Source organism: Euleptes europaea, chromosome 1, assembly GCF_029931775.1.
Source record: "Euleptes europaea isolate rEulEur1 chromosome 1, rEulEur1.hap1, whole genome shotgun sequence".
Classification (NCBI taxonomy): Eukaryota; Metazoa; Chordata; class Lepidosauria; order Squamata; family Sphaerodactylidae; genus Euleptes; species Euleptes europaea.
Window position 1 is genome coordinate 72,266,335 of NC_079312.1, and position 15,572 is coordinate 72,281,906.

Consider the following 15,572-nt stretch of genomic DNA (forward strand, 5'->3'; position numbering starts at 1 on the left):
AAGAAGTCCTGTTAAGGCATGGCAATGAGTGATACCATATTAATGATGCATGGTTTTCCTTGGTAGGGTCAATACCGCATATCACTTTGTGAGGAATGGATAAGTAAGTTAAAGATGAATCATGTTCCACACACCAAAGAACCAAACCTGATAGCCACACTTGGAGATCCAGTGAACATCCGTTCATGGCAGGTATGGTGAGGAAGGGGGTATGCATGGGGTATATAGAATGATTTTTATGTTGCTTCTATATGTTCTGAAAAGCTGTGGTTGTAAAAAGAATATGCAAGACTTCAGTATATCTCAAGGGGAGGGGGTTCTAGTAGCACTTACAAAACTTTGGGGAATTCCCAAATTTTGTTTCAGTGGAAATAGTCGAAGTAAATTTATTTCATAGAGAAAAATCAATATATCTAGTCCTCAACATGGCCAAATCTGTGGACACTTAAATCCAGAGACTGGGGCCACAGGCAGACAAAACAGGTCTTTCTACAAACCTGAGAAAGCCCTAGGTTTGCAGAAAAATCTGAAATAAAAAAATTCACTGGGGGGTGTTAACACACACACACCCCAATAATAGAAGCAGCATCTGTAACCTTAAGAAACAAATGCCTTCTATGGTCGTTACTAGGCCACCACAACAATACTACAAGTTGAAACCATGGCTTATGTCAGCAAAAGCCATGGGAAAGGGGGCCCTTTCCAGTGCTGTTTTGGCTTTTGAGGGGAAGATTAATTGGGACCATGCCCAGCAGCAAGTATTAGGCAACTTAATACCACGCTACTTGCATGTCTTACCCAGGACTGGATGCTTGCTACTGTTCAGTAACAGCCCCCTCCACACACACACACACACACAAAAGTCAGTGTAGTGTTGTAGTTAGAGTTTTGGAGTTGGCTCTGGGAGATCCAGGTTCAAATCCTAAGTCTGCCATGGAAGCTTAGTGGGTGACTTGGGCCAGTTATATACTCTCAGCACAACTTGGCCGGACTTTTCCCAGGGACCCACTGCCAGGGGTAGGGAAGGTAGGAAAATGGAAGGGAGATGATAAAGGTAGGTTGGCTGGTAAGTGGGAAGTAGGGTTGCCAGGTTACCCCTTGCCATCGGCAGGAGATTTTTTGGGGGGGGTGATTTGCGTGCGCACACACAATAATGTCCCTTACGGGGTAAACCCAGAAGGGAGGGTGATGCTCTAGCATGTCCCTAAGACCTCTATGGCAAACCTGGAAGTGACAAAGATGCTATAGCATATTCCTCCAAAAACTCTATGGTTTCCATAGAGGTGTTGTTTTTTTAGGGATGTGCTAGAGCATCCCTGTCGCTTCCAGGTTTACCCGGAAGGGACATTATTATGACACCCTTTAGCTGGCCTGTTTCCCCTTCCAGCCAGTTGAGGGGTGGTGGGCAGGCCTGTTAATTGGTGGGCAATTGCCTGCCATTAACAGTCACCTCGTAACCCTAGTGGGAAGTAAAGAAGGAGGCAGGAAAATGCGATAGGCTTTGGGGGCTTTCAGGGAAGGCAGTAGCATGGATGCCGGCAGTGGAGATACGCTGGCTGTTAAGCGTCTCTGCCCACCCACCCCCCTTCAGGATTGCACAGTTAATGCTGGCTGAGACAATTCCTGGTGAAGGTGCAGGTGCAGCCAAGTATAATTTCAGTCAGTCAAGGGCGTGTAATTTGACATCCTGCATAGCTACTTGTTCTCCCTGTGACTATCTGAAGCAGTATAAATTATGCAAAATATGGAAATAGATACTTAGTTGCTTGAATTTCATAATGTATACAGGGTACAGAATTTTGTTTGTCTTGCAAGAGGAATATGGGTTATCTTGGTTCATTTTTGTTTAAGACAGAGTACCCAGAACCTTGAATTTACTCTTAAATTTTATGTTTCCTTCTGCAGATTGCTGGTCTCCCCAATGATAACTTGTCTGTAGAGAATGGAATGATAACCCAGTACTCGCAACGCTGGACTCTTTTCATAGACCCCCAGGGACAAGCCAACAAGTGGATTAAAAACTTAGTAAGGATTTGTACTTTTGACAGATCATTAATTAAATTTTCCAGTACCCAGGGAATGTTTCTGTATGTGATATGAGAGTTCCTAGGATCCCTCCTGATTGGGGCCTAGCAATAATTGTCCCTATTTATAAGAAAGGTTGCAAAGAAAACCCAGCCAATTATAGACCTATTAGTCTATTAAACATAATTAGTAAGTTGTACACAAGACATCTGCAATGGAAATTTAGAGATTGGTTAGAAAAGGAAAATTGCCTTTCAGAAGAACAAGCCGGATTTAGAGAGGGTCGCTCATGCTTGGACCATTGTATGATTATGGAGTATTTAATAGCTAAATACTCCTCTAAATCAACGGTCTCCCTATATACAGCATTTATTGATCTTAAGTCAGCTTTCGATTCTGTGTCTAGAATCATCTTATGGGAAAAACTGGAAGCAACCAATATAGATAGGCAACTGTTATTTCTGATTAGAGCCCTACATGAAAACACTGCTATTAAAATAAGATGTAATCCCCAGGGTCAGCTGACCAAGGAAATAAGAACACTAAAGGGAGTGAAACAAGGCTGTATATTGGCTCCCTTACTGTTTAACTTCTACATTAATGATCTTGTGGATTATTTGAGAAGTCCAGCGTTTCATCCCCCTAAGTTAGCTGACAAACACCTACATCTTCTTCTTTATGCTGATGATACAGTAATATTATCTAGAACTTCCATTGGTCTCAGAAGGGCCCTCCATGCATTTAACCAGTACTGTAAGGAGAACTGCTTGGAGATCAATTATTCAAAAACAAAAATAATGGCCTTTGCTAAGAGGTCAAAAAACCACTCATGGCGTATAGACACTACCCCGATAGAACAGGTACATACCTATAAATATCTAGGTGTAACTTTACAAGAGTCTGGTTCAAAGAATGCCCACTTAGCCCATGTCTCACTGAATGCTCAGATGAGTGTGGGGGCTATTCAAAGATTTTATTGGTCAATGGGGGGTAGGAATGTGGCGGCCGCTATTAAGCTTTTTAATATGAAATCCTTGGCTCAATTATTATATGGAGCCCCACTCTGTATAATGGCAAATAAGATGTTGCTTGAAAAAACTCAATCTAAATTTTTAAGAAATATCCTCCAAGTATCTACTGGAGTGTCAAATGCTGCCATTCGACTGGAGGTTGGAATGGTTACAGTCGAGGCTAGAGTTTGGATTGCTGCCATTTTTTACTGGCTTAAGCTGATTTACTTCCCTGGGCGACTTGTTTCACTCACCCTGGCAGATACCTTTGTCTCCCCTTGGAGTAAGATGATTGAGCAAAAACTGAGCTACTATGGCCTGTTGAAACAACTTTATAAAACAAATGACTATGCTCAGGCAAGAGAAATTGTTAAACTCCGTATATTGGTTGTCGAAAGACAGCACGATATGAATAGGCTAAGGAGCCCTCTTTATGATATAAGTGGGTTGAATAGGGTGGTCATGATGCCATATATTAAGTTATTGGATAACCAGGAATATAGGAGGATTTTTACCTTGTTAAGATATAACATGCTACCCACAGCTGTTCTAGAGGGAAGATATAGAGGCGTGCCATATGGAAGTTGTCTATGTGAGTGCGGTGATGGTTCTGTAGAGACTTTAGAACATATTCTTTTTGAGTGTAGAATATATAGGCAGATTAGAGAATCCCTGATTGTGCCTATAATTGCATGTTACCCTCATGAAAATAGAAGGTCTCTTCTTTCAATCCTGCTGTCGGATAAGCAGCAGGAGATTACCTGTAAAGTTGCCAAATTTGGTTGGCTGGTTCTTAAAATTAAGAAAAGGCGGAGTGGCGTATAAAGACGCCTTATGTAAATTCGTATTTTAATAAGATGTATATTGGCAGTATGTAAGCTATTTTACTTATGGATTAATTGTGTTCTTATTTATATTCTGGTCATGACTGTTTTAAATAAACTTGACTTGGCTGGATCATACCAGCATCCTGTTTCACACAGCCGCCAACTAGTTCATCTTCGTGGCTTCTGTGCAGGCACACTTGGGACTGAGCAGGTTCAGGCCATTCGTGGAGTTGAAGAATCCAAAGCTTTTTAGAAGATTCCAAGTGCTAAGAGTGCTCCCCTCTCCCCTCCATCCTGCAACAACATTTCCTCATCCAAAACAGCTTGTGACAGAGTTGGGGAGAGCTTTCTCCCCTCAGTTCTCTCTTTGCCGCTGTGGAGAGAAGATACTTTCCAAAGTTTTCCTTGACAGTGTGTTTCTCACAGAATTTTAAAATGGCCCTTTTCAAAAAAGTGAAGGAGTGCAGAATGAAAATGGTTGTAAATGACGAACATAGCTCATGTTTATTCTGATTAGAGGAAGGCCATAATGCTGTGGCTTGTGAGTTGTGCCACCAGTTTACTCCTAAAGCCCTTCACAAATGGGCTCCAGCACTGCTTCAGATCTTTTAGAAAGCTTTGGATTCTTCATCTCTGCAGCTGGCCTGCACAGTCCCATTTTTACCTGCACAGAAGACCACTTGAATAATAGTTAAAGATGAGAACAACCCTGTTTTGCCCTGGAGGACTGACAAACAGGGCACAGAGGGTAAAGCTTTCCCTGATGTTGCCTCCTATCACTAGGTTTCAGAGGTTTACCACTTCTGAACATGAAGGCTTCCTTGGCGTGCCATGACTAGTAGCCGTTGATGAACCTGTCTTCCATGAAACTGTCTAACCCTTTTTAAAGCCATTTATGCTCACGGCAATTATTGTGTCCACTAGCAGTGAATTCCACAGTGTGATTAGCTCATTGAATAAAGAAATATTTCCTCTTGTCTGTCCTGAATCTATTGTGCATCAACTTCATTGGGTGCCCCCCAAATTCTAGTATTAAGAGAGAGGGAAAGAAAGCTCCTTCTGGCCATATAATTAAAAAATTATTGCATAATTTCAAAAACTTCAGTCATGTCCCCTCTTAGCTGTCTTTTTCCTAAACTGAAATGTCTCGGTCTCTTTAGCCTTTCCTCAGTGCTCCAACCCCTTAATCATCTTGGATGCCCTCTTCAGTACTTTTTCCAGCTCTGCAATATCCTTTTCGAGATACAGCTACCAGAACATGCGCAGCATTTCAAATGCAACACACCGTTGCTCTATACAAAGGCATTGCAATATTGGCTATTTTATTCTCAATACCCTTTCTAATAATCCCCAGCACAGAGTTGGCCTTTTTCACCCCTGCTGCCCACTGAGTTGACATTTTCATCAAGCTATAGTCCCAAGATCTCTTTCAGCTGGGTCTCAGCCAATTCAGAATCCATCAGCATATATTTAGAGTGAGGATTTTTTTGTTTTGGTCCAGGGTTCATCACCTAACATTTGACCACCACTGAGCTTAATTTGCCACACTGTTGCCACTCACCCAGTTTAAAGAGATCCTCCGGTAGATCTTCACAATCCACTTTGGTTTTCATCATCCTTATTAATTTGGCATAATCTGCAAAGTTTACCACTGCACTGCTTACCTCCAATTCCAAATAATTTATGAACAAATTAAATAGTGCTGGTCCCAGTGCTGATCCTTGTGGACCCCTGTTGCTCATGTCCCTCCTTTGAGAGAACTGTCCATACAGTCTTGCTCTCAAAAGTATTGATTCTGTGATGTCAAAAGCAGTAAATATATTGGGGGGGGGAGCATAATTGAGTGCTAATAATACTCTAGAGACCACTGTGCTTGCCATGAAAGAGTGCCATAATTTTCTTTGTTGCTTTACTGAATTGGTTCCTCAAAAGGTCAGGCTGGCCCAGGACTGCGTGAACTTCACCATGTGGCATCTGTTTACCAGCAATGTATACTGCTGTTCAGTTTACCAGCAGTTTATATATTTATGCGTATTTTTTTCCTTTCCATGTGCCTGTGAATCTTCTTTCTCTCCCTGCCCTCTTTCCACATTCACTCAAAACGGAGGTCCAGGTTGTCACCTGTGCTGAGTTTCTTCTTGCCCTGTTGTTTTTCAGGAGAAAGATAGTGGACTAGACACATCTAAGCTCAGTGATCGGGATTTTCTGCGCAGCTTGGAGAATGCTATTCGCTTTGGAAAGCCTTTCCTCCTGGAGAATGTAGGGGAAGAACTAGATCCAGCTCTTGAGCCAGTCTTGTTGAAACAGGTGCATTCTTGTCTCTGTGTGTGAAGCTTTTAACAAGCACTAAAATGAAAGGGGGTCTGTTAACATTGAAATTAGGGTAGAACAATACATTCTTCCTGAGCACTCTTTAAAGCTTGTTTAATCAGGACTGGGAGGGTGCAGTCTATAGTGAACTTTGGGCAGCAGAAGGATTCCAGTACCTGCTTTCCTCCTATCCTAGGAGAAGGGAATGACACACATTAATTATTTTGTTAATTAATTAGATGTAGCTGCTCAATCTATGGACCAGCAACTTTCAGGTCGGATTTGCAGTCAGGGGTGATGCTCGGGCATATGCGTCAAGTCATCCAGTTAGGAGTGGGTTTAGCCAAGGGAAGAGAAGTTCTGCAGAAATCTGGCCATGGAACTCCTCGCCACCCATCTTATCGCCCATGTATTCCATCAGAATGAATTTTGAATTGGCTCACTAGATTTGATGCCTTCATGTTCCATAGTCTTTGGCATGACCTAAAGGGCAAGAACTAAGCCACCATGGTGTAGTGGTTAGGAGCAGTGGACTAATCTGGAGACTGGGTTTGATTCCCCACTCCTCCATATGAGTGGTGGACTCTAATCTGGTGAGCCAGGTTTGTTTCGCCACTCCTTCAAATGAAGCCTGCTGGGTGACCTTGGACTAGTCACAGTTCTCTTAGAATTCTCTCAGCCCCACCTACCTCACAAGGGGTCTGTTGTAGGGAGAGGAAGGGAAGATGATTGTAAGCCGGTTTGAGACTCCTTAAAAGGTAGAGAAAATTGGGGTGTAAAAACTAATTCTTCATCTTTGATACTTGCTCTTTGGTGCACATCCCATGGGCCCTGAATGAACCAGCCCACTGGACCAGATGATGCAGTTTTGTGCATTTTTTTTAGCCTGAGCTGTATTTTATTTGTTTAAATTGTTTCTTTTAACTATACTCACGTATATTTGTAAGCAGCTTTGATACCCCATCATGAAGAAAATTGAGGTAATATATTGCCTTTAAATAATAAAATAATTTCTTGGGCAGAGTTGGCTCTGACAATCATGGCCTAAATATCTTTACCAGTTAATGTTGACAGATTACACATGCCCAATATAGAATTTTATCTTTTCTTGTTGCAAAGAATTTCAAGCTTTTTTGTTTACTTGTTTTCTTGATGTAAAGACTTATAAACAACAAGGCAGCACAGTACTGAAATTGGGAGACACCGTGATTCCGTATCATGAAGATTTCAAGATGTACATCACCACCAACCTACCCAATCCCCACTACACACCAGAGCTATCCACCAAGCTTACACTAATTAACTTCACTCTTTCTCCCAGGTAACCAGTCATCCTTTTATATCTTTTGCTACTATCCCATTGTATACATCGACCTCCACTGTCCTATTATTAAATTGTGGGATTATTCTAAATAACAAAGATATTAATTCAAAAACATTGAGCAATAACTAATTTACATTTTTATTCTTGACTTCCTGTCTTCACCAGTTCGTGTTGAAGTAGATTCTCCTCCTTTCTCTTATTGGCATTGGTGATATCCCCTGTCTGTCATCCCAAGTTGGTGCTGCAGTTATTTATTTTTATTCGATTTATAACCTGCCCTTTTCCGACCAAAGTTGAGCTCAGGGCAGCTAACAGTCATAAAATTATATAACTGTATATTAATAAATATCAAACGTAATTAAAATACAATAACAATTAAAATCCTAATCTAACAGATGGTGCCGAGATATTGATCTTCTTTAACCTATGGGTGTACAACAGGGGACACGACCAAATAACAGGGGCATAGACCCTAGTTGCATTTATGTTGGACTATGAAGTTGGCTGAACTTGCAGTCTGTAAACAGGAAAAATCTGAAGCTATAATGTGTGGGATTTCTTTTCTTTTTTCTTCTTTTTTTAAATAGTGGCTTGGAGGACCAGTTACTGGGCCAAGTGGTGGCGGAAGAGCGCCCTGACTTAGAAGAGGCGAAGAACCAGCTGATTGTCAGTAATGCCAAAATGCGGCAGGAGCTGAAAGAGATAGAGGATCAGATCCTGTACCGTCTAAGTTCTTCTGAGGGGAATCCTGTTGATGATTTAGAGCTCATCAAAGTTTTGGAGGCATCTAAGCTAAAAGCTGGGGAAATTCAGGTTGGTGAATGCTGTCTACTTCCAGCTGAGTATTAGACCAGATGAGAGGCTGAAACAACCATGAGTTGGTCTCCATCATGTATTTTTAAAACAGTAACTGTGAGGGGGGGGGGGTCACTGGTTTGGATCAGGGCCATAGCGGGAGTTGGGGAGTCTTGTTTTACAGATCCCCTGATAAAGCAATATGTGAAATGTGTAGGGATCCTTGAGTGGAATATAATACAAATATTTTTACCCACTGCACCATTCTATTTTTCTTCTCTGCAATGATGTGGCTCCAACTCTTGCTTTCACTTGAAACCTACAGCTTGCCTGCATGTTTTTCCCCAGTGGGGGTGGGGTGGGAGCTCTTTGAGGTTGGGAAAATAGCATGGGGTATTAATACCTCCCTTCCCCAATACTGTAGTTGCAAGTGAGGTCCAGGGCAGGGGAGGATTGCTGCTACTAAACAATAAAAGCTATGCTAGAGGTTCTTCTGTGGATCTGCTAGCTTGTCTGGTTTAAGCCTCAATCCACTATTCCTTTTAACTTAATGTGAAAATTGGCATTTTGCTGTGATCTTGCATCTCCTCCAGGCCAAAGTGAAGGTAGCTGAGCAGACAGAAAAGGACATCGATATTACCCGGCTGGAGTATGTTCCTGTGGCTGTCCGCACCCAGATTCTTTTCTTCTGCGTCTCAGACCTATCCAACGTTGACCCCATGTACCAGTATTCATTAGAATGGTTCCTCAACATATTTCTGACAGGAATTTCAAACTCTGAGAGAGCAGGTATCCCTAATAGCTTAGAGTGTGGGGTGGGAGTCCGCTCACCACCAGAATCCTGTGGTATCGCACAAACTTTCTTCAACACTAAAGAACAAATTCAGCCCTAACCTAATTTTCAGAGTTCATGGAGAATGGATATGTTTAGTGAAGTCAATAGTAGTTGGATGTAAATCTTTGCAGGACCTTTTTTTCTGGCTTAGCCTGAACTATCCTGAAGGGACACCTATTTTGTTATTTAAACAAAAAAAGGAAAAACTATTAAAATGAACATATAAACAAAGTCAATTCAGTACAAAATAGATTAAATTCCCAGTACTGTATCCTGTTCCAGCCTAAATCTAGCCACTAAAATAAAATGGTCTCGGGGTTCCTCTGAAAGATGCTCACGCTTTTACTTTGACTATGGAGGATCTTGTTTACAAGCCCTGAATTTCAAAGACCAAGTGATGTCTGCCTAGATGAACAAAACTGATGTGCACATATTTTTTAAGAGTGCAACTGTACCCATTCCAGACCTTAATTAGGACTTGCCAGAAATACAAAAACCTAGTGGTCTGAATGTGTTACTGTCTTGGGTTCAGATGTAGGCCAGAGAGGCATTAATAAAGCTTGATCACATTCAGTTTACCCTCCCTTAAGTCCATATAAATGGAGTGAAGCTCTTTTTTAAAAAACACTGGCTTCATTTGGAATGAAAAGAACCTTTCCTTACCAGTGACCTTTTTTCCCCAGCAAAAAAAAATGTAATTCTGTTTTACACACATGCTAGCACTCCCCATATCTTCAGGTAACATTTAAAGTACATCCAGCGCAGGGAAGCCATAAGGGGTGAAGCAGACTTTCAGAGAACAGTCCTCCAGGCCTAAGTCCCTCTTGAATATGAACTTTCTCTTGGCCAGTGATGGAGAGTCAGTTCACCAAGCCATGTTCCCATCTATGTTCCCTTCTACCCTATGTGCTCTGATTCAATTAATTGTGTCTTGTTTAGTGCAATTTACAAGCCATTGCATACAAACTGGCAAATTGTGGTTTGTGCTCACCCTCCAAACCAGAATCACAAGCCACCTCTAAATTGTGGTTTAGAAATTGGGTTTGGAGGGCAAGCATAACCCGTAGTTTGCCGGTTTAGATGGAATGACCAGTATAATTTTGTGCTAAAGAAGGGACTGACTCAACTGGAACACATGAAGGTGGGAGGAGTGAGCATAAGCTATGTAGGAATTCAGTGTAGTAATTTCTGTGGGTAATTTCTTCCTTTTCCCCTCCACTTTTCAAGTTGTGATTGGTTATTTTCAGACACACTGAAGAAGCGGATAGCAAATATCAATAAGTACCTCACCTTCAGCCTGTACAGCAATGTATGCCGCAGCCTCTTTGAGAAGCACAAGCTGATGTTTGCATTTCTAGTTGGGATCCGGATTATGATGAACGAAGGCAAGATCAACATGGTAAGTAAACAGCAGGAAGACTGCTTTTCAAAATAGGCAGCTCTATGCTTTACAAAGATGTCTGTAGAAGTTCTTGATGATTGAAGGCAGCTCTGCACATTAAGATTGTCAGTGTTGCAGTTGTATTTTTTGTAGCAAATGCATGATGTGTTGATACCCTTCTCTCATCAGGGAAACCTGACTGGGCCAGGGTTTGCCCACCCGTTGTAACACTGGTGTCTCTTGTAACAATTTTAATGTGCAGAGTTGCTCTCTGTGCTTCCAGGCATGCGGATGGCCCTCATTGTGAGGAACATCCACATCACTTTCTCGTCTCCAAGTAAGGAAAGGAATGAACTGCCAGTGTGAGAAGGAAGGACACCAGGAAGCAGAATCAGAAATTGGGTGTCCATCATTGTAAAGAATGGTGCCTTAGTGAAATCTAGACTGGATTGTTTACACAACACATCAGAATTGTGGAACTCTCTGCTCCAGGATGTGGTGATGGCTGCCAACTTTGAAGGCTTTAGGAGGGGAGTGGACACATTCATGGTGGAGAGGGCTATCCATGGCTACTAGTCAAAATGAATACTAATCGTGATGCATACCTATTCTCTCTAGTATCAGAGGAGCATGCTCATTATATTAGGTGCAAACATCACTGGCAGGATGCTGCTGCTTCAGTCATCTTGTTTGTAGGCTTCCTAGAGGCACCTGGTGAACAGACTGCTGGACTTGATGGGCCTTGGTCTGATCCAGCATGGCTTTTCTTATGTTCTTAATGCACTCTTCTTGGGGCTCGAGGAGTGTTCAGAAGCTGCAGCTAGTGCAGAATGCTGCAGCTAGAATGCTGTTTGGAGCCAGTTATTGGGATCATCTGATCCTGATATTACAGCAATTACACTGGCTTTCAGTTTGCTCCCAAGCCCAATTCAAGGTGTTGGTTTTGACCTTCAGAGTCCCATGTGGCTTGAGACCAGGGTGTCTGAAGGACCGTCTTCTCTCATAGGCTGCTGCCCGGGAACTAGGAACACAAGGAGAGTCCCTCTTGACTGTCCCATTGACCAGAGACACTCATCTGGTGGGTACACAAGAGAGGGCCTTTTCAGTCGCAGCCTCATGCCTGGCCCCTTTAGGAGGCAGCTAAAGATGGTTTTATTCAGGTGGCATTTGATTAATTTTATTTCTTCTGCCTACCAGCAGTTTTAATTTATTGATCTTAAAATATATTTTTATGTAATTTGTTTTGCTTTATTGTCATTTACATTATAAGCCGCTTTGAGTTCCTGTAAGGTAGAAAGGCAGCTAATAAATGTTTTAAATAAAAATAAAATTTTAAAATAAAGAACGTTTGAAAGGAACTTACATTTCAAAGTGTTGCTCACCTTCAAGCTTCACTCTTTCCAAGTTCCATTATAGGCTTTTGCCATATCCCATCTCTTAGGCAATAGGGTCCCGCAAGCAAGGTATCTTCCAGAGTGGTAGTCCTGATCCATGGAGTATTCTGGAAGGTTGATAGTTTAACTTCTTATTTCTATTATTGATCTGTCTCTGGTGAGGATGAAAGATGACTTGGATGACATTTGCACAAATAGTTATGTACACTATTTAACACCTTAGAAAACAGAGGAATGAAAAGAAGCGAGGTCTTTAAAAGGTAGTTTGAACCCCTACTCCTGCACTCTTTGCATGCGTGAACTTTTGGACTAAGGCCTGCACCATTTCCCAAGGTTCCAGCTCCCAGTATGGCTTTTTGCGCTGCAGGAAGATTTTAGAGGAGCTCTAAATGTTAGCCTCCTTTGAGAGGAAAACATCATTAACAGTTCAATCCTAAGGAGAGTTACAACTGGCGCACTGTCAGTATCCCTGGACTTAAAGCCTCTGACCCCAGTACAAAAGTAAGCTAAAAAGATTTTGCTCTAGTAGAGCTCACGGACTGGAGTCCCCTTAGTTAAATGCAGGTGAGGACTCTCTACATACATTTGAGGAAGTGGGTTCTACTCCACCAAAGCTTAGGCTAGAATAAAATCTTGTTAGCTTTTGAGGTGATACTGGACTCTTTTGTATATTTGCTGTAGCGGACTGACAGGACTGCGGTGCTCTGGAATAGCATTGGGGGGTTCTATTGTCAGCTCATTAGAATCTTGACAAAAATGCAAATAATGTAATATTTTTATTAAGACCAGGCCAAAGACACATAACAATTAAGGGTGCCAGCTTTCGAATTCACTAGAACTCTTATTCAGACTGGATGTTACTACACACGCACACACACACACAAATTAACAGGTACAAAAAATTGTCAAGCCTGCCATCTATGGGCCGGAAAGAGGAACACCTCCACATAGTCACACTGTCAGCCAAACAGATTTACAGAAGGAAAATTAAGGGCAAAAGCCTAATTTTTTCTGTTTTGTAGCTGAATCTGTGCTCTGTGTGATTCCAATATACAGGATGAATGGCGATATCTTCTGTCTGGTGGGGCTGTTAAGGTCCAGCGAGAGAATCCTGCTCCAGAATGGCTATATGAGAGGGCATGGAATGATATCTTGGCCTTAAGCAACCTGGACAATTTTTCTCGCTTTGCAGATGACTTTGTGGGAAATCTGAGTGCTTTCCGAGCAATTTTTGACAGCCCTGAACCTCACAGGTGACTCTCCTTTCCATACCAATGGATACCAGTGTAGAGGACACCCTCCTCTACAGCACATTGCAATGTATTCAAATTATATTACCTATAAAGATTGTTTATAAGTAGCAGTTCTGCATAAAATTTGCAAGATGGACATGTTTTCAAGGTCAACAATGGTCATTTTCGATGTGGCTATCAGCTCTGGGTTCTATACTGTCGGAAAGCAGGTTTTCTTCCCTGTTTCTCCACAGCAACATGGTGCATTCGTGCACCTCCTGGGGTTTCACCAGCTTTTCCACAGTTTCTCAAACCTGCTTTGCTCCAGAGTTTTTGGAAAGATTGCAGTAAAACCTGGAGGGCTCCTGTGTGAGTGGGGCATGACAGCCAGTTTCCCTGATCCTGTCCCTGGGGCAGCCATTTCCTCCCCCGGTACTAGAGAGCTTTTTATTTAAAAAAAAAAAATCAGCACTATTATGTTTTTTACTTCATCATTGTAACAACTGGTGTGGTGGGTTCTCTGAATTTTCAGCTTTCTTTTCTTTTTTATCTTTAGCCCTTTCCCTTGGGAGGTATAAGAGAAAAGGCATATCTTTGCAAGGGAAAAGGCATATCTTTGCAACAGAAAGGGCTAGAGAGTTACTTTAAAAAATAAAACCTGGGAATTCATAGAACTTGTTACACTTATTGTTACAACAGCATTGATATAATGATATTCTAGTTCCAGGTTTTTTTTAAGTTGCAAAAGCCCTAGTGACCCAGCAGAAGGGGAGTGGCCACCGCTGGAAGACTAGGTCAGGGAAACTGCTGTGAAACCTGCCATGTGGAAGTCCTGTTGCTACTGGGAAACAGCTGGGAAACTGCACAAACCCATCCCCATACTGAAACCAGCAATATCTGTCCTCTGATCCTACATGTGTACTTTTTTCTGTGTACAATGTACAACCCTAATACAGCCTGTTCCTTTCTCACAGAGAGCCGCTGCCTGGCATATGGAACACCAAACTGGATTCCTTTCAGAAGTTGCTTGTTCTGCGCTGCTTACGGGGGGACAAAGTCACCAATGCAATGCAGGACTTTGTGGCTGCACACTTGGGGCAGAACTTTATCGAACCACAGGTATCTAGTAACAGCTGGAAGAGGGGATTTGGCTTGTAGGTGTGACAGGAGTCCATCTGTTTTTGCAAGAGTAATTGCATGATAGCTTTGCAATGGTCCTTTCTGATTACTCCCCAATTTGTGTGGTGCCATAGGAGGTATAGCCAACAGGCTTACTGCCTATGGTGGTGGAAAGGTTGCAGTGGACTTACGGCGACCCTGTAGGGTTTTCAAGCCAAGAGACATGCAGGGGTGGTTTGCCATTGCCTGCACCTTTGTAGTAACCCTGGACTTCCTTGGTGGTCTCAAATCAAAGCACTAACCAGGACCACCCCTGCTTCGTTTCTGAGGAGATTGGGCCAGCCTGAGCCAGCCAGGTTAGGGCATTATAGTAGACAACATAAAATCAAGCAGAAGTAGCAGTTAATGGACTGAGCAAACACATCTCTCCAGTACTGGCTTTCAGTTATTAATAACAGGATCCTTTTTTTCTCTTGTATTTCAGACAGCAAACCTGACTGTGGTATTTAAGGAGTCTGCTTCTACCACCCCCTTAATATTCGTCCTGTCCCCAGGTACAGACCCAGCTGCTGATCTCTACAAATTTGCTGAAGAAATGAAGTTCTCCAAGAAGCTCTCTGCTATTTCTCTTGGCCAGGGACAAGTAAATAAATTTATTCTTCCCTTTCCCAGTGCAGATGAACATAATTCTTACAACTATTTTTTTATAAATTCATTTCTAGTGCTTCTGATTTGCCAAGAGTCTATTGACTTAGATAGTTCTACCCTGCTTTTCTTATCAATGGGAACCAAAAGTGGTTTAAAACATAATTCTCTTCCTTCTCCATTTTATCATCACAATGACAACCCTGTGTGGTAGGATGGGCTGAGAGTGTGTGACTGGCCCAAGGGGATCCAGCAAGTTTCCATGGCAGAGACAACAGTCAGACCTGGGTCTCCTTGGCTGTAGTCTAATACTCCAACCAGTACACCGTGATGGCTCTCATATTTTATAGATAGGTCTATGGAGAATTCTGTGTAGTAGGTCCCTGCCATTACTATCTTAAAAACGGGAATCTAAAGCTAAATGCTGAATCATCCAGCAGTCCATCTCAGGATGGATTTGAATCCAACTCTCTCCCAAAATTACATCTCAGGATCACTGGCTGCCCATTGTGCAGGCATGCCTGCCATTCAGTCTTGCACTGCAAGTTCTTTCATACTCTTCTGCTACTTCAGAAATTCTGAGCAATGACAAAACAACAGTCTTCTAGCCCCTTGGAGATTAACAAGTGTGTATAAATATAGGTACATTAATTAATTGCTTTTCAACTTTTTATA

At 42.1% G+C, this 15,572-nt stretch overlaps 1 protein-coding gene across 1 annotated transcript in view; it reads left to right on the forward strand.

Annotated features, from left to right (window-relative positions):
• The window catches only part of DNAH1 (dynein axonemal heavy chain 1), a 175,425-nt gene that overhangs the window by 139,906 nt on the left and 19,947 nt on the right, over positions 1-15,572 (forward strand). The window contains exons 59-68 of the mRNA XM_056853871.1: positions 67-192; positions 1,906-2,025; positions 6,020-6,169; positions 7,333-7,493; positions 8,084-8,309; positions 8,885-9,080; positions 10,374-10,525; positions 12,958-13,154; positions 14,108-14,252; positions 14,737-14,895. Of these exons, the coding sequence (XP_056709849.1) occupies positions 67-192; positions 1,906-2,025; positions 6,020-6,169; positions 7,333-7,493; positions 8,084-8,309; positions 8,885-9,080; positions 10,374-10,525; positions 12,958-13,154; positions 14,108-14,252; positions 14,737-14,895 (1,632 nt within the window). The remainder of the gene's footprint in view (positions 1-66; positions 193-1,905; positions 2,026-6,019; positions 6,170-7,332; positions 7,494-8,083; positions 8,310-8,884; positions 9,081-10,373; positions 10,526-12,957; positions 13,155-14,107; positions 14,253-14,736; positions 14,896-15,572) is intronic.